General features: G+C 35.7%; 1 protein-coding gene across 2 annotated transcripts in view; it reads right to left on the bottom strand.

The window, feature by feature from the left end:
* UPF2 (UPF2 regulator of nonsense mediated mRNA decay) overlaps positions 1 to 22,849 on the bottom strand; it is a 137,485-nt gene that overhangs the window by 103,107 nt on the left and 11,529 nt on the right. For both annotated transcript variants that reach the window (XM_004468865.4, XM_004468868.3), the window contains exons 4-7: positions 15,642 to 15,802; positions 6,187 to 6,384; positions 4,767 to 4,916; positions 3,518 to 3,621 (exon numbers count right to left, since the gene is read on the bottom strand). In XM_004468865.4, coding sequence (XP_004468922.1) covers positions 3,518 to 3,621; positions 4,767 to 4,916; positions 6,187 to 6,384; positions 15,642 to 15,802 — 613 coding nt within the window. The remainder of the gene's footprint in view (positions 1 to 3,517; positions 3,622 to 4,766; positions 4,917 to 6,186; positions 6,385 to 15,641; positions 15,803 to 22,849) is intronic.

The following is a 22,849-nucleotide window of genomic DNA, read 5'->3' as shown; positions in this document are numbered from 1 at the left end:
AATGCAAATCCAAACAACAATGAGATACCATTTAACACCTCATAGAATAGAATGATGGCCATTATTAAAAAATAATAATAATAATAAGTACTGGAAAGGATGTGGAGAAATAGGAACACTCCACTGTTGGTGGGATTATAAAACAGTGCAGCCTCTGTAGAAGAGAGTTTGGCAGTTCCTCAGGAAGCTAAATATAGAACTGTCATATATGATCCATCAATTTGTCTACTAGGAATACATCCAGAAGAACTGAAAAATGTAATGTGAAGAGACATCTGCATACCAATGTTAAGAGCAGCATTATTCACAATTGCCAAAAGACAGAACCAACCCAAGTGTCCATCAATCAATAAATGGATAAACGAAATGTGGTATATACTACCCTGCTGTAAGAAGAAATGAAATGGGGACACATGATAACATGGATGAATCTTGAAGACATTATGTTAAATAAATTAAGCAAGACACAAAAGGACAAATAATGCAAAGTTCTCACTAATATATGCTAAATACGAAGAATAAATTCATGGAATTAAAACCTAGAGTATAGGTTATTAGGAGATAAGGAGAGGGCTGAGAAGGTGTACTGATGCTTAATGTATGTAGACATTTTAATTAACTTGACTGTAAAAGTGTAGAAAAGGGTAGAGTCGATGATAACAGGTTACAGTGAGTAGAACTAATGCTGCTGGTTTATAAATGGGATTGTGGCTGCTAAGGGTAGTTTAGGATGTAGAAGTCAATTTAAAGAAAGCTAGAGAGGAAAGTGGATGTGGCTCAACTGACAAAGCGTCTGCCTACCATATGGACGGTCCAGGTTTCTATACCCAGGGCCTACTGACCCATGTGGTGAGCTGGCCCGTGCACAAGGAGTGCCATGCCACATGGGGCACCCCTGCATAGGGGAACCCCACGCACAAGGAGAGTGCCCCGCAAGGAGAGCCACTCCGCGTGAAGAACGCACAGCCCGCCCAGGAGTGGCACCACACACATGGAGAGCTGATGCAGCAAGATGACGCAACAAAAGAGTTGCAGTTTCCCAGTGCCTCCTGATAATACAAGTGGATGCAGAAAAACACACAGTGAATGGACAGAGAGAGCAGACAATGGGGGAAAGGGGAGAGAAATAAATAAAAAATCTTTAAGAAAAAAAAAAAGAAAGCTAGAGAATAATCTAGGGACTGATTAACGGAGAACCCAGAGGTGGATGAGAATTGTGGTTAACAGTACAAATACATGAAAGTCCTTCTGTGAACTAGAACAAATGTACATCACTATTCCAAGGTGGTAAGAATGTGGAAAAGCATGGGAAGCAATAGCATAACATACGGACTATAGTTAACAGCAATACTGTAATATTCTTGCATCAATGACAAAGATGTACTGTGTTAATAGTGGAGGGTAGTATGGAAGGGATATACCAAATGTATGCTGTGGACCACGGTTGGTGTGTGTAAGTCTGATGGTGTTATCTTGTGATCTGTAGAAAATGTTCCACAACAGTGTAGTGTATTGGTGGAGGGGTGTTATATTGGAAATCCGCGCATGTAAGTTCACAATCTAATAAAAATACATGTAAGAAAAAGAGTTTGACTTAAAATTATTTGCAGCTACGTAATTACTGAATTCAAAGAATTCTTAGGTTTTTCTATTTTCAAATACTTTCTCATTAAGTCATTTGGATCTCGGCCAACATTAAATTTCTTTCATGAGGTAGCTTATTTCCAGAAGAACACAGAGTTCCAAAAGGAAGGGGATTGTTCCCTGTTTTTCATGTGGCCCTCAAAGAGCTACCTTAAATTTAATATGTGGTCATTACTGGCAATAACTCTTAATACTGCGCTGGACACTAGAGGATACATTCCTAGAGTATGACTTCAGATGCATAACAACAATGCTACCAGGATACAAAACCAGTAAAATCCCTTCTGCCTTCAACTTTTAGGATAGAAATCAAAGCAGGGAGTGGGGGTAAAGCAGAAGGGTCAAGCTTTATCTCCACCTTTTGTTAATATCCAATGAATATATGAAATCATATCCAAAACTCAGAAAAGAAATAAAGGAATTATTTTGAATTCTTCCTCATAGAAGAGAGAAAAGAGTCTATCTCTTAAGAAAGTAGAAATAAATTCTGTGATTACTGAGCTTTTGAAACTGTACAATATAACACAGTGTACTGGTTGTCTGGAATACATTAGTTCACTGAGCTAGGCAGGGCTTCCAAATACAAAAACATATGAGATACACAATTACATTCTTTAATATTACCACCAATCTCATCAGAAAAGTTTTATCAATGAAGTCTCTTCAGAGAAGTTTTGTAAAGCTGTTAAGCTTACGGTGATAGATTAACTTTTCCAGAATTCTAATCTTTGTTGGAAACTCCGATTTGAACTCTGACAATAAATTCTTTTGTTGTTTACCTAGAAATGATGGCTCACTCTGTTCATTTTAGAAAAAGGTCTGTCAAATCCCTAGCTTTGTCTGTCAGTTCTTACAAGTGTGAAGAAAGTGACTACTTCCATTTGCAACAACCACACAGTGCTTTTCCTTAAGATAACCTCAAGAGAGAAGTGCTGTATGTGTACTTCACATTTTGCCAAAGATAATTAAAAGGATGTGTATTCAAAGGCTCAAATTTAATAAAATCACTAATTTTTACTGATTCATCAAGGAGATTCTTAAGTTAAATTGACAAATTTTTTTTTCAAACTGTAAATGAAGGGCAGTGAAGAATACAACAACAGTGAAAAAGACAAAAACATCTTAGTATTATCAAAATAATTTTAATCTTGTAGACTTCCTGAAAGTATCTCAGAAATCACCAGGGAACCACAGATCCATACTTACAAGTTTACAGACTGGGGAAGTAGACGTGGTTCAACTGACAGAGCGTCCGTCTACCATATGGGAGGTCCAGGGTTCAAACCCAGGGCCTCCTAACCCATGTGGTGAGCTGGCCCACATGCAGTGCTGCCGCGAGCAAGGAGTGCCCTGCCACGCAGGGGTGTCTCCCACACAGGGGAGCCCCATGCACAAGGAGTGTGCCCCGCACTGAGCCGCCCCATGCAAAAAAAAACACAGCCTGCCCAGGAGTGGCACCACACACACAGAGAACTGACGCAGCAAGATGACACAACAAAAAGAGACACAGGTTCCTGGTGCTGCCAAGAATACAAGAGGACACAGAAGAACACACACCAAATAGACACAAGGAGCAGACAACGGAGGTGGAGGAGCAGAGAGAAATAAATAAAAATTTTAAAGTCTTTAAAAAAAAAAAGAGTTTACAGTCTGTGGGCTCCCCCTATGTGAAGGGTGCCATACCAACAGGATTCTGGAGTTAATTCCAAACCCACTGCCTCCATTGTTATCTGTTTACACCGGAGTTCCATGTAAGATTTGAGGAAATGGTTCATTCTATGGCTAATGAAGTCTGAAAACTACTGACAATACTAATTAGAGCTACCTTACAAGATCTACATGCTTCAGGACAATTTCAGAAAGATAAACATACCTTGTCTATTAGATCTCGATTGACACAGTTGGGCAATTGCTGAAGAAAAGCATCTACTATGAGTTTGAGATGAGATCCAGTGCTGGCTTCTTCATCCTCTTGTTCTAATATAAAAATATATATATATAATTTTTTTCTAAAACAAGAGAACATATAAGAATAAAAAAAATTCAACTATAATTTATTTGGGAAATAGATAATCTACACCTATTTTCCTACACACAAAAAACTAAGCATTGTTGAATTATTACACTAGAAAATTTGGGGATCTCTAGAATCATAATTAGATGCAAAGGCTTAATCTTAAAATGCTTGGAGCTTTGTAGCATGTCTGTTATTTTCATCTGCCCAGCAGCATCCCTTTCCCCAGGCTTTTCAATAAGAGCACTCTCAACCCTTGCCTTTGAGGAACTAAGCCTCCCCCATTTCTTGTGAGTCTGATAAGGGGTGGGTGATGCCAATCAGAACAGAGCACACCACAATTCCACTAGGCCACAAGAGTAAACATGACACAGGACTAGCCAAAGAGCCCTGCTGTGATATTTACAGACAGAGAGTGGAAGAAAAAGCCATTTTTTTCCTGGTCACTAACTGGCATGATTCAAACCTGGGGGACCTCCAGTCATGCCCACCCTCCCTCCTGACATGAAGAAAGAGACAGACCAGGAAAAAACCATAAGAATCCAGGTCAGCTCTACTGCTGGGTTTCCCAGTTACCTAAGTCAAAAAATTCTCTTTGATCCTTGAGTAGTTGAACTAAGTTGTTATCACCTATAGCCAAGAGTTCTAATAAAGAAACTTGGTAGAAAATATTTAGGAAATAATTAACAATGTATTATGTTTATTACTTAACACAAAACATGATTCAATTACAAATACATAAAATTATCTCAGTTGAACTAATATGCTAGTTGTCTTTCAATCCCTCCCCATTTAAGTGTAACTTTCAAATACATTTAAGTTTGTAAAGATTATGACATAAAACAGCATAAATTGAGGACAATGTTAGCAAGAAGAGTAAGAAATATCTACTAAAATATTTAGAATTCTGATATTTATAATTTAGATGATCACTAAAGCCTTTAGTCACATAATATTGGGTATGTAGTGCTTCTGGGTTCTAAATCAAATTCCAAAGAGATGGCCTGGAAATAGAAAAACAAGGAAATAACAAACTATATCCTCAGGCAAAAGTGTTGTACATAAAACTAATCAAAAATGAAAAAATTTTTTTAAAGTAGCACTTTACCTTGTTCATCAAGAAGTTTCTTTGTAAGATCTTCAGCTTCATCTCCACCCTCTAACTCCAAGGTGTCATCACTAATTTCTAGATTCTCCAACTCAAGTTCCAAATCATCGGGACTTGATACCTCCTTATTATCCTTAGAGTCTTTTGCCTCTGTTTAAAAACATAATACAAGATGGCGAGGAATTGGTAATAAGCTAAATAGGAAGGATAAAAACAAAACAGGAATTTGATTCGAGGCCTGGAGATGAGTTCAACCACGTGGTCACTGATTCTATCAATCATCCCTACATTAAAAAACAACAACAACATATAAACCCAGGACACTGGACGCTCAAGGGAGCTTCTATGATTGAGAAGATACATCTCTGTTCTAGGAGGGTGATGAATTTTGCATCCAGGTGGAAAGGACAAGGAATATTGTCTGTGAGAACTTCCCAGACCTCACCCTATACATATCTTCCTTTGGTTTGTGTCTTTTGTTTTTTAATTTTTAAAAAATTCTCTTTTCTGAGATACTGGCGCTGGGGAGTGAACCCTGGACCTCTTAAGTGGGAAGCTGGTACTCAACCACTGAGTCACACTGGCTCCAAAGTTGGTTTTCTTTTCTCCCCGTTTGTTTGCTTACGGTTTTTGTTTTTAGAAGGTACCGAGAACTGAACCCAGGACCTTCATGTGGGAAGCAGGGGTTCAACTGCTTTAGTCACATTCGCCTCCTCTGTTTTTTTTTTTTAGGTTATTTATTTATTTCTCCCCCCTCCCTCCACTGTATGCTCTCTGTGTCCATTCATTGTGTGTTCTTCTGTGTCTGCTTGTATTCTCATTAGGCGGCTCTGGGAACCAGTCTTGGGACCTTCTGGAGTGCGAGAGAGGCAATTGTTCTCTTGTGCCACCTCAGCTCCCTGATCTGCTGCATCTCTTATTCTCTCTCCTCTGTGTCTCTTTTTGTTGCACCATCTTGCTGTGCCAGTTCTCCACATGGGCCAGCACTCCTGAGCAGGCAGCACTCTGTGCAGGCAAGTACTCTGCGTGGGCCAGCTTGCCTTCACCAGGAGGCCCTGGGCATCAAACCCTGGACCTCCTACATGATAGACAGGAGCCCAATCACTTGAGCAACATCCACTTCCCTTGTATCTTTTTACTACAATAAAATTATTACTAGCACTTTCAGTGAGTTGTAGGAGTTGTTCTAGCAAATTAACAAACCCTCAAGAGGATGGTGGGAACTCCCAAATTTGTATCCAGTTGCTCAGAAGTGAGGGTGGTCTGAGCCGCCAAACTTGAGTGTTGTACCTAATATATGGAGTCTGACTTAACTCTGGGTAGACTCAATTGAATTGAACTGAGTTACTGCAGTATTTGCAGTTGCTGACTAAACTCTTGAACCCTTACAGAAGGTAAATATTTTTCCTCTGGAATTTACCTTTGGAATCATCTTTGTTGGAGTCTTTGTTCTGACAACTTTTTTCATTATCTTTAAACAAGATGGCTGGAACAAAAGCTTTCAAATCAATGAGGTTCTCATAAAAATTCCGAGCATCTTCATCTTCCCATATGCCACCTTCCAAGTCATATTCCCCAGGTTTACCAGGTGTAAATATATCAATTCCAGGCCCGTGCTCTAAACAAAATGAATCACAAGTTAGTTAACACTATTTCATAAACAGCATGCTAAATGTGACAAAATAAAATATTTTATATTTTCATTTTATAGCTGTTATATCTACAGTGTTTCAATTAACAGATCTTTCAATCAATAAGTACTTGGACTACATTTATAGCCATCTTTAATACCAAATCACAAGTTTTGTTTTGTAAAGCCTTAAAAGTAAACCAGATAAGAACACAGTATAGGATAAAGATGCTTTTCTCTTATATCTACTTTAATTTTATATAAGATGAAGCAGCCACTTGACATATTAGGTCTACCTTTAGGAAGCATAAAGCCAAAATGAGAAATGTGTAAACCTGCCCTTCCTAAAAGAGCCAGCTTAAGGTACACCTCCCCTAAAGGTCTGTTTTTTTTCTTTAAATAACTTCCAATACTCTGTATCACTTATACAGCAATCATCTTCAGGTCAACCACAGACAAACCCTTAATTAAAAACCTTCCCCCCTTTTGGTATAATCCATGGTATATAGTAGATTGCCATAAACGTTAGTCAATTAGTAAATAACCGGAAAAGAAGGGAAGAAAAGATGAAGAAATATATAGCTATCTCTGTAGAAAAAAGAAAACAATGTATATATTTACACATAAACACACACACAGTCTAGCTTCACACACAATTATAGTTTCTTAAACTTAGACTTCATGATCGTAAGACCATTTATGAATTTATCTATTCTCACTGTGCTGTCCTGCAAACAAGAATTGTGAATAGGAGAAGGACCATGTAGATTAAAAATAACCTTAAGGAAAAAGCTATCCATTAAATGTCATTTAGGAAAAACAAGAACAAACAATGACAATAGCACACTGGATCACTATCTCATTTCTTATATTCTTTACTGAAAATGTATTTCAACACAAAATTACTAGGATACTAAACTCACACACCATAAATGAAAATGCCTGGTAATTTGAAAACTTCTATTTAATGAAAAATATTTTAAAAAGCAAAGGACAAGAGGACTGTGGGAAGATGGCAACAGACTATCAGGCAGAGCTGAAAGCTCTCACAAAAAACAATGTAGAAAGAACCAAAAATTGTCCAAGGGACCTGCTTTGGGGGTCAACAGACCAGAAAAGTGCTACACAACTCCAAGGAGGGGAGAGAAGAGAGATGAAGGAGCTAAAACGACAAATGTTGAGTTACCAAGACCACACAGCAGCCAGGAAGGGCTCCCCTCCCCCACCCCCAGATATTAAGCTGGGGTAAAACCCCTGGCTCACCACAGCTGACTGGAACAGACATCTTCCTCCCTGTCAGCTCTTTCAAGGGAAAAGGAAAGGGAGGTCAGGGTGCTTTTCTTCAGTGAATTCAGCCAGCAGAGCTTGCTCTGAATCTCCGCTCTGGAGATTCAACATAGGAGCACAGGAAAGCCCAGACTGAAACACCTCTGTGGAAAGGTGCGCTGAGTAGTGCCATCTGCTGGCCAGTCTGGAAATTGCATGGACAAAACCTTCATGCTCTCTGTATCTAACCCCTGGGAGAAAATCTGCATGCCACTAATGAGTCACTGGCCCAATTTTGAAAACTTAAGCTGGGCAATTTTAAAGACTGAGATAAGTTGAAACAAATACAAAAGAAGAGCTGTGAAAAAGACAAACAAACAAACAAACAAACAAACAATAGGCAAGAAAGAGAAATTAGCCATCAGAGTAAATTCACCAACATACTCAGATGACATCAGCAAAAATTACAAGCTATACTAGGAAACAGGAAGATATGGCCCAGCCAAAAGAACAAACCAAATATCCTGAAGAGATACACGATTTAAGATAATTAATCAGTGATAATCACACAACTCTGCTAAATCAATTCAAAGAATTTATAGAAAATATGACTAAAGAAGTAAAGGATATTAAGAAGACACTGGGGGAAACAGTGATAGGACCTCTACCTACCATATGGGAAGACCTGGGTTCAATTCCTGGGGCCTCCTAGTGAAAAAGAAGACGACAAAATGTGCCTGTGTGGCAAATGGAGTGCCAACGCAGTGAGCCAAGTGCCACTGCGAGTGCCCGCATGGTGAGCCGAGTGTATACATGAGAGCCCATGCAGTGAGTCAGTGCCTGCATGGTGAGCCAGTGCCCCCACAAGTGAGTCACGCAGCAAGATGATGATGCAACAAAAGCAAGACCAAGAGGAGAGCCAAGGTGAAGCACAGCAGAGACCAGGAACTGAGGTGGTGCAATTGACAGGGAACCTCTCTCCAAATCAGAGGTCCCCAGGATCAAATCCCGGTGAGTTCTAAAGGAGAAAGACAAGAAGAGAAGACAAAAAAAGAGAAATAGATACAGAAGATCACATAGCTAATGGACACAGACAGCAGGGTGGGGGAGGGGGAGGGGATGAAAAAATAATAAATAAGTGCTTTAAAAAAAAAAGACAACACTGGAAGAGCATAAAGAACAATCTGAAACTCTGCAAAGAAAAGTAACAGACCTTATGGGAATGAAAGATACGATGGATGAGATTAAAAATATATTAGGGGCACACAGGAGCTGATTGAATTGCTCAAAAACAAAATTAGTGACTTCTAAGGCAGAACACCTGAACTGGAAAAGACAGGAGCTCAGAAAGAGAAGAGAATGGGAAAAAAAAGAACTGAGTCTCAGGGAAGTGAACAAAAAAGTAAAACGCATAAACATTCGTATTATTGGTGACCAAGAAGAAAAAAAGAATGGAAAAGGGGAAGAAAGAATATTTGAGGAAATACTGACCAAAAACTTCCCAACCCTTACGAAAGACATAAATATCAATATCCAAGAAGGGGGAAGCAGATGTGGCTCAATATTGGGCTTCTGTCTATCATATGGGAGGCCAGGTTCGACCCCTGGGGCCCTTTAAGGCAAGTCAGGCCCATGACGTGAGGGACAGAGAAAGATGGTGACGCAACAAAAGAGAGATGCAAGGGAGATCTAAGGCAAGATGTGACAGAAACCAGGAATGAGGCGACACAAGCAACAACATTGGAGGTTACCAGGATCAAATTCCAGTGAAGCCTAGAAGAGAAAATGAGAAGAGAAGAAAAAAAGAAACAGACACAGACAATCACACAGTGAAGGGACACAGACAGCAACACAGCTGTGGGGAGCAGGGGGGAATATCCAAGGACAATGCATCCCAAACAGAATAACTCCAAAGATCTACCCCAAGAAACCTGCTATTCAGAATGACAAATATCAGAGATATAGAGGACTCTGAAAGCAGCAAGAGAAAAGCAAAGAATCAAATACAAGGGAAACTTGATTAAGTGCAGATCTCTCATCAGAAACCATGGAGGAGAGAAGAAAGTGGTGTGATGTATTTAAGGTACTGAAAAAGAAAAACGGCCAACCAAAAATTCTGTATCTGCCAAAGCTGTCCTTCAAAAATGAGGGTGAGTTCAAAGTCTTCACAGACAAAGAAAAACTGATAAAGGGTGCTATAGACTGAAAGGAAAAAACAAGGGTGCGAGATCTGGAGAAGAGTTAAGAAATGAAGATTATTAGGAAGGATAAGAAGACAGACAACAGAACAGTATGACAACCAAAAAACCAAAGGAAAAAATGGATGAAGTAAATATTGCTCTTTACAGTAATAATACTGAATGGTAATGGATTAAAATCCCCAATCAAAAGACAAAGACTGATGGAATGGATAAAAAAATATGAGCCATCTATACACTGTCTTCAAGAGACCCACTTTAGATGTAAGGATACAACCAAGTTAAAAGTGAAAGGTTGGATAAAGGTATTACATGCAAATAGTAACTAAAAAAAAGGTGAGTAGACCAGGTAAATGTAAAAGAACAATATTATAGTATATGAACAATTACTCAGTGCAACTAGTAAATTGTTCCCGTGATGAGTATTCACACAAAATAAACACTTGCTTTTAATTGAGAAGGAGTGGAAAAGAGATAATATTTTTGGATACTTCATTTTTCTTTAACCCTTTCTTATGCATACTCGTTAATTAAAATAATCCATCTGGATCAATAATAATTTAGCATAACTACTGTTGAAAAAGGCTTTGAATTTTTCTGCCTCATAAAATTATGAGTTGGCATATTCGTTCCAAGATGTAAGAATTTCCAGATAGGAATTTGATTATCCAGAATGAATTATGGCCTAAATGGAAATTAAATAACTAAACCAGTAACTATTTCATTCTTAGAGATTATCATGCCCACGAGTTAAAGCTGTACATAAAAATTAGATTTAATTTATATTATACTAGAATTATTTGTATTTATAAATGCTTGCTGCTATTCTATTTCTTATAATTGATTATATTAAATCTAACCTGGCCTTATACTCTCTTTTAAAATTTGTGATTTCTTTCAATCTATTTTTCTATTTTATTTTAAAATTTTACAATAAAAGTCTTTTCAGTGGCTAAAAAAAAGCCATTGATTATACACTTTGGATAAGTCACATGGTATGTGAATATATCTCAATAAAACAGCTTAACAAAAAATAATTGTGCAAGAATAGCAAGTAATAGCAGCTATGTATAAAGCAGGGAAAACAGAGATTAAGAGGAAAGGAATTTCCTTGTTTGTCTATTTTTTTATTTTATTATCACTATTGAAATAAAGAAAATGCTTTAATAATGCACAACTATGTGATTATACCAAATACCATTATATACTTTGTATACTTTGGATAAATTGTATGCTTTATTAATACATATCAATAAAATTGATTTGTTTTTAAAAAAAGGAAACAGCCACCCACTTAATATCATATTGTTTGAAATGAGTGATAATGAAAATAATTTTTAAAGCAGCCAGTGAAAAAAACTACACATTATGTAAAGGTGATCAAAGACAGGAAATGATAACAGATTTCTTTAAAACAACATAAGCTACGAGACAGTGGAGCAATAACTGTCAAGTATCAAAAGAAGAAAACTCATCCTAAAATTCTATACTTGGTGAAAACATCTCTCAAAACTGATGACAATGAGTTTCTCAAACATAAAAAACAATGCCAAATGGAAATCTAGTTCTACACAAATGAAGAACAAAAGATTTGTTCCTAATTTTTAATGCCTTTAAAAGATAATGGGAAGCGGATCCTGGGTTCGGTTTACAGTGCCTCCTGGAGAAGGTGGGCTAGCACAGCAGGCAGGCGCAGCAAGCTAATGCAACAGGATGACACAACAAAAGAGACACAAAGAGGAAAGACAATGAGAGATACAACAAACCAGGAAGCTGAGGTGGCTCAAGTGACTGAGTGCCCCTCTTCTACACAGAAGGTCCTGTGTAGAAGGTTCGGTTCCCAGTGCCTCCTAGAGAGAAGACGAACAGACACAGAGAGCACACAGCAAATGGACAGAGAGAGCAGACAGTGACTGCAAACAATGGGGGGGGGGGGAATAAATAAAATAAATCTTAAAAAAAAAACAGATAACTGCTTAAGACAAAAAAAGCCATGTTTTGTGGGGCTTATAATATATAGAAATAATAAATAGAAATAAAATATATGACAACAATAACACAAAGGCTGGGGGTGGTATACTGTTGTAAGGTTCTTAAACTATACATGAAGTCATCATTTTACTTGAAGGTAGACTGTGGTAGATAAAGATATATATTATAATGCCTAAAGCAACCACTAAAACAAAACAAAGAATTATAGCTCATAAGACAATGAAGGAGATAAAATATAATTATAAAAATATTCAATTAATCTAAAAGTAAACAGGAGGGGAGCAGGTGTAGCTTAGTGATTTTAGCACCTGCTTCCCATGTACAAAGTCTGGAGTTCAATTCCTGGTACCTTCTTAAAAAAGAAAAAAGTATTAAAAATATAAAGCAAAAGAAAACAGAAAAAGAGGAAAAAGGAAACAAAAAATAGAAAAAATAGTAAACAAATAGCAAGATGGCACATTTAAACCCAAACACATAATCATATTAAATGATTACAATTAAAAGACAAAGATTATCAGACTAGATAAAGAAGCAAGAAACAACTATAAGCAAAAGAATCCGGGAAACGGACTTTGGCCCAGTGGTTAGGGCGCCCGTCTACCACATGGGAGGTCCGCGGTTCAAGCCCCGCGCCTCCTTGACCCGTGTGGAGCTGGCCATGCGCAGTGCTGATGCGCGCAAGGAGTGCCGTGCTACACAGGGGTGTCCCCCGCGTAGGGGAGCCCCACGCGCAAGGAGTGCACCCGTAAGGAGAGCCGCCCAGCGCCAAGGAGGGAGCAGCCTGCCGAGGAATGGCGCCGCCCACACTTCCCGTGCCGCTGACGACAACAGAAGCAGACAAAGAAACAAGACACAGCAAAAAGACACAGAAAACAGACAACCGGGGGAGGGGAATTAAATAAAAATAAATCTTTAAAAAAAAAAGAATCCCACCTTCATTATAAATATGCAAATAGTGAAAAGTAAAAGAATGGAAAAAGATATACGTGCTAATACTAAACAAAAGAAAAATGAGTGGATATATTAATACCAAACAAAGGAGATTTTAAAGCAAAAATATTTCCAGGAAAAAGAGGATCACTTCATAATGGCAAAGAGGTCAATTCATCAAGAAGACATAACAATCCTCAACATTTTGAAGCACCTAATAAAGGCTTTTAAATATATAAAGCAGAATTTGACAAGGGTGCCAAATCCATTCAAAGGGGAAAGAATAGTCTCTTCAACAAATAGTGCTGGGAAAAGTGGATATTCATAAGCAAAAGAAGGTGGGACCCTACCTCACACCATATACAAAAATTAACTCTAAATGGATCAAAGACCTAAATATAAGAACCAAAACTATAAAATTCCCAGAAGAAAACAAAGAGAAGCATCTTCAGATCATAGGTACTGAGTTGGCACAACAAGCAGACAGGGCAAACTGATGCAACAAGGAACACAAGAAGAAAAACATAACAAGAGACACAACAAAGCAGGGAATGGAGGTGGATCAAGTGATCAGGTGCCTCTCTCCTACATTGGAGGTCCCAGGTTCAGTTCCCAGTGCCTCCTAAAGAAACAAGGAAGATAAACAGACAAAGCAAGTGAAAACGATGAGGGGGTGAAGAGAAATAAATAAAATAAATCTTGAAAAAAAAAATGACAAGCCACCAAATTAAAAAAAAAAAAAAAAAAGGCAAAAAATTTGAACTGACATTTTTTCCAAAGATACATAAATGGCCAGTAAACACTTGAACAGATGTTCAACATCATTAGCTATTTGGGAAATGCAAATGAGAACCAAATGAGAAGGAAGTGGATGTAACTCAAGCGACTAAGCTCCCACCTACCTACCATATGTGAGGTTACAGGTTTGTTTCCCGGTGCCTCCTGAGGAAGACAAGCAAGAAAGCGGGGTGGCATGGCGAGCTGACACAACAAGATGACACAACAAGGAGACACAAAGAGGAAACACAAAGAGAGGGAAAACAAAGAAGGGAGTGACAGTGGCTCAAGCGATTGAGTACCTCTCTCCCACGGTGAAGGATCCCGGTATCGGTTCCCGGTGCCTCCTAAACAGAAGACGAGAAGACAAGAAGACACAGAAGAACGTGCAGTGAATGGATAGAGAGCAGCGAACGCAAGTGGTGGGGGAGCAGGGAATAAATAAATCTTTAAAAAAATTAAAAGAATTGAAAACAGGAACTCAGACAACAGCACACCAATGTCCATAGTGACATTATTCATAATTGCCAAAAGATGGAAAAAAATCCCAGTGTCCATCAAGAGATGAATGGATAAACAAAACAGTATATACATAAAATGGCTATTATCAGCTGTAAAAAGGAATGAAGTTTTAGTATGTGCTACAGTTGGATGAACTTGAAGACATCACTCTGAATGAAATACTCCAGACACAAAAGGACACATATCATATAATCTCACTGACATGAAATAATTAGAATACTGAGTGTGTTTTTTTTTTTTTGGGGGGGGGAGTAGGTATATGGGAATTCTATATTTTCTGCATGATTTTTCTGTTAACCTACAACTAGTCAAATTTTTAAAAAATTTTAATCACAAAATACAAAAAAATATATATAGAGAGAAAAGAAATTCCTTACATGACACTGAGCACTTATGAAAAACACACAGCTAACATTATACTAAAAGTTTGTAAGAGACTGAAGCTCCCCAATCAGGAACAGGACAACGATGCCTGCTTTTACCACTGCTATTCAACACTGTACTGAAAGTTCTAGCCAGAGCAGTCAGGCAAGAAAAAGAAACAAAAGGCATCCAAATTGAAAAGGAAGACGTAAAACTATCTTTATTTGCAGATGACATGGTCCCATGGTTTTTTTATGGGGGAAAAAATGACATAGAATTAAACCAACTAAATCAATAAAATATAAGAAATATATTAATAAATTTCTGAGTTACCAGCAAGAGTTCAACCAAAACGTACTCTGTGGCAGATAAAATTTTGAGGCTCAATGATCAAGAGATACAAAATTAGTAGGAATTATGTACATGATAATATACAAGTAAAATAAAATGTAGAAACAGTGTACAATAGATATTAGAGGATATAAAACACAAATACCTTTTGGTATTATCACAGAGCACTTTACATATACTTTACCCCTAAGGTTTTTAAATAAATAGGATCACTGGATAATTTTAAACTTCATCAACAAACACTTATCTAGCTAACATAAATGTAATTAATTTATCAAATAGATGGTATGATGAGGCAAGAGTAAAAGATTAAAGCCCTATCAACTGAAGGACAATCAGAAAGCAAGCTTAAAACATCTTTTAATGATACGGAAAATTATCCCACAAAATCATTAAAAAAAAAAACAATTCTGCAAACAAAAACTACAAGGTAAGCTTGAGTACCAAGTGAAGCTTTAAGATAATCTATCATTCAAAACAAATTACAGAGTAAAAATAAGAATACAGATATATTAGAATCCCAAAGGTTCAATCCATCTTCTAATTACTGTGTGACAACTAAAGTGAAACCATACTATAATCGCAAGGATATCTATTACAGAAGAACCTGAACCAACTCTTCCTGTTATCATATGCATTAATTATTATTCTCTAAGTTAGGGTTTTTTATTCGGGGAGTATTTAAAGTATCCTTTCAAGGTTTATTATAAGGTCTTTATAACATTTCTTCGCTATAAAAAATTTGAAGGCATTTTTAAGACATGAATTTTTAATAACAGATGTCTGACAAGCCAAAGTTAAGTGTAGTGCTTATGAAAAGGTAATATTTGTCTTTAGATAACTTACCTTCGGGTGTCGGTTTGTCTTGAGGAAGATCTGGCATATTTTCATCTAAAAGGTCTGCTAAGGACTGAGAATTTGCCAGTAGCTTCTGATACGACATGGCAAATTCCTCATACTGTTTATGTCTATCTTCACTTAGTTCCCCTTTAGAATGGAGAATACGCCTGTAAACAAAGGATGAAATAATCTGATAGTCATCAAAATAATTTAAGCATTTACTGTTAAATCAGTAAAGTTCCATAAAATTTGACTTTATCACACAAAGGTAGTATAATTTTCACTTATTTTTATTACCTAATATTTTCAAATGTACCTGAAAATTAAATTTTGTATAATCAAATTCACCTAAGCAATTAAATTTTCACATTAGTTCCTCAAAGAATATGAAGTATAACTATGCCTGCAGAAATGTTTAACATTTAGCAATATATCACCAAATAATTAAAACTGACAGTATTGCTGTATCTGTACTTCCTTCAGATATAGTTACTAAAAATATTTAATGCAACAATAGTTTTCAAAAACACCTTACAATAAGAAATTGTTGTCCATAAACTCCCACGATGATCTGAGTTTATCTTCTGAAAAAGTCCACATTTTCCACATAGCCCATTCTCGATTTACTGTACAAGGACTGGTTATTTACCCATTTCACAAATATTTACTGAGCAACCAACTTACTCAAAGGCAGGGTAGATTTTTGAGTAGAGGATACAACTACTCTTCCACTGGATGCAACCAATACACTAAGAAAACCACCAATAATTAGAAATGTAAAACTACTGAAAAAAATCTTAAAATGTAAGTCAAAACTCTTATTATATTACTATAGAAGGCTGAGGTTTCTGTCACTAAATCCATTTTTTCTCTAGCAAATATTTATGTGGTAGTTTTAACATTTTAAATGTACAAACCATACTGTAAATACAACAGTTTTGTAAAGTTAAAAAATAATTTTTAAACTGTCATTTTCAAAAGTAATTGTAAATCATTTTATTCCTTGTTATTTGAGTTTTCTAATAAACAATCAAGAAAATGAGTTCGTTTTTAAAACATATACCTTCTTAAAAGTTACAGAAAATGAAGTAGAAAATTATGCCTATACTTATTATTCCACACTTATTCAATATATTATTACATATAGGAACTATTTCCAAACTTTTCCATCTTACGCTATCCCTACCCACATAAACTTTTTTCTAAGTGCTATAACATTACAAATAATAAATTTTATGTTTAGGACTATCAGGTTCCCATTACAAGCACAAGATAGATAAACGCGTATGTTACCATTCATGAAATCCAAACATTTTACTAGCAAAAAAGCTTCAACAGTTTTATACATTTTTTAAATGAAAAACCCAAGCATTTAAAAATATTCACACTCACTAAAAGAAATGACTTATTATTTGAATAGACTTGCTAGAATACAAGTGATTTTCCAGGTTAAAAAAAAGCCATTAAAATTAATAAGTAAACATTAGATAGCACTTTAGAGCAGAGTAACACTCCTTTACAACAGTGTCACACAAAAATCTCACCAAATTTTTTAATGTGAAATCCATGAGAATGTATCACTAAAAATATAAGCAAAATCAAGCTAAAGATAGGATTCATCACATATCATTTTAATTACAATCTTTGCAGAAACAAATGTATTACATAAAGTTGAACTGAAGCCATCCTTTTAAGATGTCAAAAATGAGAGGTCAGCAAACTTTTTCTATAAAGGGCAGAAAGTATATAAATATTTTAGGCTTTGCAGGCCAAAACATCCTTGTTACAATAGCTCAACCTTGCCATTATATAGCACAAAAGCAGCCACAGACAAAATATAAACAAATGACTATGATTATATTCCAATCAATCTTTATTTATGGACAACAAAATTTGAATTTCATGTAATTTTCATGTGTCACAAACTATTTTTCTTTTGCTTTTTCCAACCATTTAAAAAACGGTATAAATCATTCTTAGCTAAGTAGCCATAAAAAAATTAGCAATGGGGCTACACTGGTCATGTTTTGACAATCCCTGTAATAAATAGATAAAGTTAATGGAATTGACCCACATGCATAAACTACTTCATTCTCCCTCTGATATCATCACACAATAGGGAGGTTCTGGCACCATTTTAAAGGTATGAACATTGTGTTAGCAATGACACAAAACTGATTCCCAGGCATATACTTTAAATAAAAATACAACAAAATAAACCTCCTTCACATATTTAAGACATCACTTCCTGGAAACAATTCTAAGGTACATCAATCCTTGATTTGTTGGTTATTTGTTTATTAATAACTTAATATTGTAAAACTTACAGAAAATATTAGTCCATTCTTGAATCAAGCATATCTCATAAATTTAAAAAAGTAATGCCTCTAAAGGTTCTAGTATAAGTATTTTTTTCTTTTTTTCTACTTTTCATTTGTAGTTATTGACTTTTTGCTAATTTTATTTTACATATTTTTGTATTTTTTTTCAACAAGTTATAAAGCTTTAATAAATTTACCTGAATATACCAATTTTTGAAATCATAAAAAAAATTCTCATTCAGGTTTCTCAGAAGGGTTAAACAGGCAATATATTAATGGTACCTAATACACATTGACCTCTTACAATGTGCCAGATACTGACACTTTTACACATAAGAATTCATTTCATCCTTCACATTTACCTCAGAGGTAGAGTACCACGATCATCTCCGTTTTACAGATAAGGAACCTGAAGCACAGAGATATCAAGTAATTTACCCCCTAGTTCCCTACGAGAAAATAGCTAAGATTTGAGCTCAAGCAGTCTGGCTCCAGAGTTCAGGGCACCTCTCAAATTAAATGAAAATCCTTCACTTTGTCTTCATATTGAAATCACTTCAATCTCTCAAGTGCAATATATACATATCAAAGACAAGCCTAACAAGATTAAGGTACTTTTATCTTCTTTTTCGCCACTGTTTGGATTTGACTTTCTAAGTATTAGAAGCTAATGTCTTACTAAGGCACTTTAAAAACATGCAAAAGTACTCAAATGCAGATAACGACAGGTACTAAGACGTGAAAAGTACAGTGAGGAGGTAAAAATGAGCTTTGGACAACTCCGGAAAGAGCTGAGTCTGTCATTCACTACCCAAGTTATAAAGGGCAAGTCTTACTCCCTAAATCTGTTCCACTATCTTCATTATAGTTATTCCTTTCAGGGGCACTGGGAGGATCAATTAAGATCATGCATGTGATGGCACTATGTAAATGTAAAGAGGTCTTTTCATAACAACAAAAAAAAAATTGCTAAAACCCATTGGAGAAAAAAGGCAAGACCTTCAATGCCAAGTATTATATTGATCATCAATTAGGAAAGTTAAAATAGAAGAAAACCTTGGCAAGAATAGAGAAAATCATTTCAGCTGTGAGCTTGTACAGTCATACAAAATAACACAGAACATGTGGGCAAAATCTTAAAAAAATAATCATGAAGCAAATTCAAGAAAAACCACCGGGTTTTACTTTTCATTTCCTTTAGCACTGTCAAGTTTTCACCAAAAACTACTTTATAGTTAACTTAAAATTTTTTTGGCTTCATTTTAGAATTTAGTTATGGATGTTTCATAGTCCTCCTGAAAAGACGCTAAAATATAGTTAAGCAAAACTGTCCTCATTCAAAAAATATTTATTTTAAAACTACAATATCAACGTTGTTTAAAAAGAAATAGAAGGAAAGTAATGTGGCTCAAACAATTAAGTCCAGGGTTAGATACCCAGGACCTCCTGGTGAAGGCAAGCTGGCCCACAAGGAGTGCCACCCCGTACAGGAGTGCCAGCCAATGTGGAGAGCTGATGCAGCAAGATCATGCAACAAAAAGAGACACAAAGGAGAGACAATAAAGAGACTTAGTAGACAAGGGAGTTCAGGTGGCTCAAGAGATTGAGTGCCTCTCCCCCATTCTGGAAGTTCCCAGGATTGGTTCCCAGAGCCACTTAACGGGAATACAATCAGACACAGAAGAATACACAGCAAATGGACAGAGGGCAGACAATGGAGGGATATTTTAAGATAAATAAATCTTAAAAAAAAAAAGAATTAGAGACTATTGGGAGGAGGTAGCAATTTTAAAGCACTTAAAAAACTGTTAGTCTAAGATACAGAAAGATAAATCTCAATATGCTTTAATATTACATAATTTCTCAAACAATCTACCTGCAAGGTAAGATACAACTTACCTGGAAGGAAAAGTGAAAGCAAAAGTGACACTATTTAATTTTAGGCTAATGTGTTTGTAAATTTCAACATCAATAAATACCTCATGAATTTGCCTTAACAAAAGAAGCCTTTCTGATTCTATAAACAAAGGAAAAAAGCAAGAAGGCCCTAATTCGTAAATGGTGAAAAAAGAAACTTGCCACCATGCCTATCAATTAGGGAGAAAAAAGGAAATTAAGACACTTCAGGATAATTCAAGCAAGAATTCTGACTTAATGTCTGAATTCATAAGACTTCATCATACTGCACAAAAAAATTGTTAGCATAATTAACATTAAGCTATATCCAATAAAAATTAAATCATTTCTTCAATTTTATAAATATCAAAAAAAATACTAAGTACCTTTATAAGAATAATATCTCAAAGTACAAAGCATTTCAAAGTATAAAGAGCAATGGACACAATAAGGGCAAAACCAACCAAGAAAGTAAAGCTGTAAGTCTAAATCGCCTATTAATAGACTATTTTTAAATGTTTAATTGTAACTCCCCAGATGAAGATTGTTAAAAATCACTTTATCAAAGGTACAATTTTAAAACAATTTTTAAACATTATTTTAAGTACAAAAAGTTTACAGATTAAAATTTATTAGAATTCACCCCACCCTAGGGTCAGTTGTATTGCTTGCTTAGTAACTGAATCCCCAGGGCTTAGAAACAATACTACCTATCTAAAATCTACAGTACAGGCCCGGATGACATCAGGAAAGAACAGATGGAGAGATCCATAGGTCTCATTCAATCACTGCCTTCATTCATTCATTGTGTCTTTAAAAATAAACCCAGATATTTTAATTATGCCATTGTAAAAACTTTAGTCAAATTTTTAAGTACAGACTAAGACTTCACAATCTCAAAGAGTGTCATCATTAAAATGATGAGCATTTAGGATTCATAGTCTGAAAATAATATACTGCATTTTTTAAAAATCATTAATGTGCTGAATAAAGGCTTGAAGAAATTTAACTATATATGAGTCTTATATATGAGCTGGGTTGGCACTTAGATTTCTAACATGATCATACATAAGATAAACCTTAGTGGGAAAAACTATTGTCCTTGATTTATTCCTATGATGCAGAAAAACCTCAACACCTATCAAAAATCAATTGACTGGTGAAAGAAAGCTGAGTAACACAGAAAACCCAGAGGTGGATAAGAATTATGGTTAATAGTACAAATACAAGAATGTCCTTCTATGAACTAGAACAAATGTATGCCACTATTGCAATGTGGTAAGTACTTGGAGAAGCATGGGAAAAATACAATTAATGTAACCTATGGACAACAGCAATACTGTAATATTCTTTCATCAATGCCAAAGATGTATTGTATTAATAACAGGAGGCTATAAAAAAAAAATATATCAAATGTACACAACAGACCAGTCAGTGGTAATAGTCCAATGAGATTATCTCATAATTTTTAACAAATGTTCTACAACAATGTAGTGTGTTGGTGGAGGGGTGTTGTATGGGAATTCCACACATGTGCATGATTGTTTAAGTTCACTTCTCTAATACACATTTTTTTTTAAAGGCAACAATTGGGGGGAAAAAATCAAATGACGGAGGAGAGAGAAACTTCTGGAAAACACATTTTAACAGTCAACTGTAACATATTCTCATGAGGTGAGGAGACTACCATTAGGCCAAAGGGGGACTCTGCACTCATTCAGTCCTCATGTTTTTCTTGCTCAGCCAGGTATTTATATCTTCACTAGGATTTGCTCAAGTTGAAGCCATCCTAAAGCATGAATTATTAAATTTTATGCCTATTATTTTTATAATGGAATTAAGATTTTCATATTCCCCAAATTATTACTTCAATGTAGACAAAATCTTCTATGGTAAATTACCTGATCCGATGCTATGGTCAATTTGTGCTAATAATCTTCCCCAATAACCAATAAGTATCTAAACAGATGAAAGTTTCTTGGGAAAGGCCACAAAGCTATACTCTTCATAACATATATCCTCTTCCAAATTTTTATCAATGACTTCAATTACAAAGGACAGAATCCTTGCTTATCTAAGCTGAATGTGACTGGCTGATAAGTACAATTAATACACATGTAATCAATATTCAAAATTACTAAGCTAAAACAATATGCCAAAACATCCAAATAAAGTTTAAAGAGATAAAAAGGTACATGTAGGTTTAAATTTTTATTTTACTACTTAAGGTGAAGAAGAACCGGCTTGACAGCAGTTCATTTGAGAAATTAGACTTTTTAAGGATTAATCTAACAAAAAGTTAAAAGAATGACAAGGCAGCTAGAAAGCTAATGCAGTTTTAGGTCACAAGTAAAAAACAATGCATCCCAAATAAGTATTAAATACAGCGAAGTGTCTAAAAAACATAGCACAAAGTGAAGGAAATGGAGATATTTAACCTGGAGAAGGCAAAAGGGAAACATCTTGGCAGTTTGCAAATATCTGAGGCATCGTCATGGGAATAAAAGAAGAGACATGTTCTATGCCAGTGCTTCTTAAACTATCCACAGTAAACAACGAATACTTTTCCCCTCCAATCACTGGAGATACTTTTGTAAAATACAACATCATGGCAATGTAAAACTTCAATAAAAATTTCTAAGTGTTTCGTCCAATTTCTCAATTCATTGTGAACGGGTAAACCATCAGGGAACTCTATTTTGAATAGCTTTAAGCTATACTATATCAGAAAAAAGGGAACCATTTTATATAGAGTTATATTTCAGCTTGATATAAGAATCTCTAGCAAATGGGTATGTACAACATTGGAATGACTCAAAAAGCACTGAGCTCCTTTGGGTAATACTCAGAGAAAGAATAACTTTTATCTGTCAGATAATCTGTAAAGTAGATTCCTATACTGGAAAGGCGGAAAAGTGACTAGATAAAGTCATTTTAGAATCCCACTACCCCCAACTTCTTAAGATTCTATAATGCCAGTCAATGGCAAGGAAATAC

Source organism: Dasypus novemcinctus, chromosome 20 (assembly GCF_030445035.2).
Source record: "Dasypus novemcinctus isolate mDasNov1 chromosome 20, mDasNov1.1.hap2, whole genome shotgun sequence".
NCBI classification, from domain to species: Eukaryota; Metazoa; Chordata; class Mammalia; order Cingulata; family Dasypodidae; genus Dasypus; species Dasypus novemcinctus.
The sequence above is the reverse complement of the archived record's forward strand: the minus strand, read 5'-3'. Positions and strand labels throughout refer to the sequence as shown.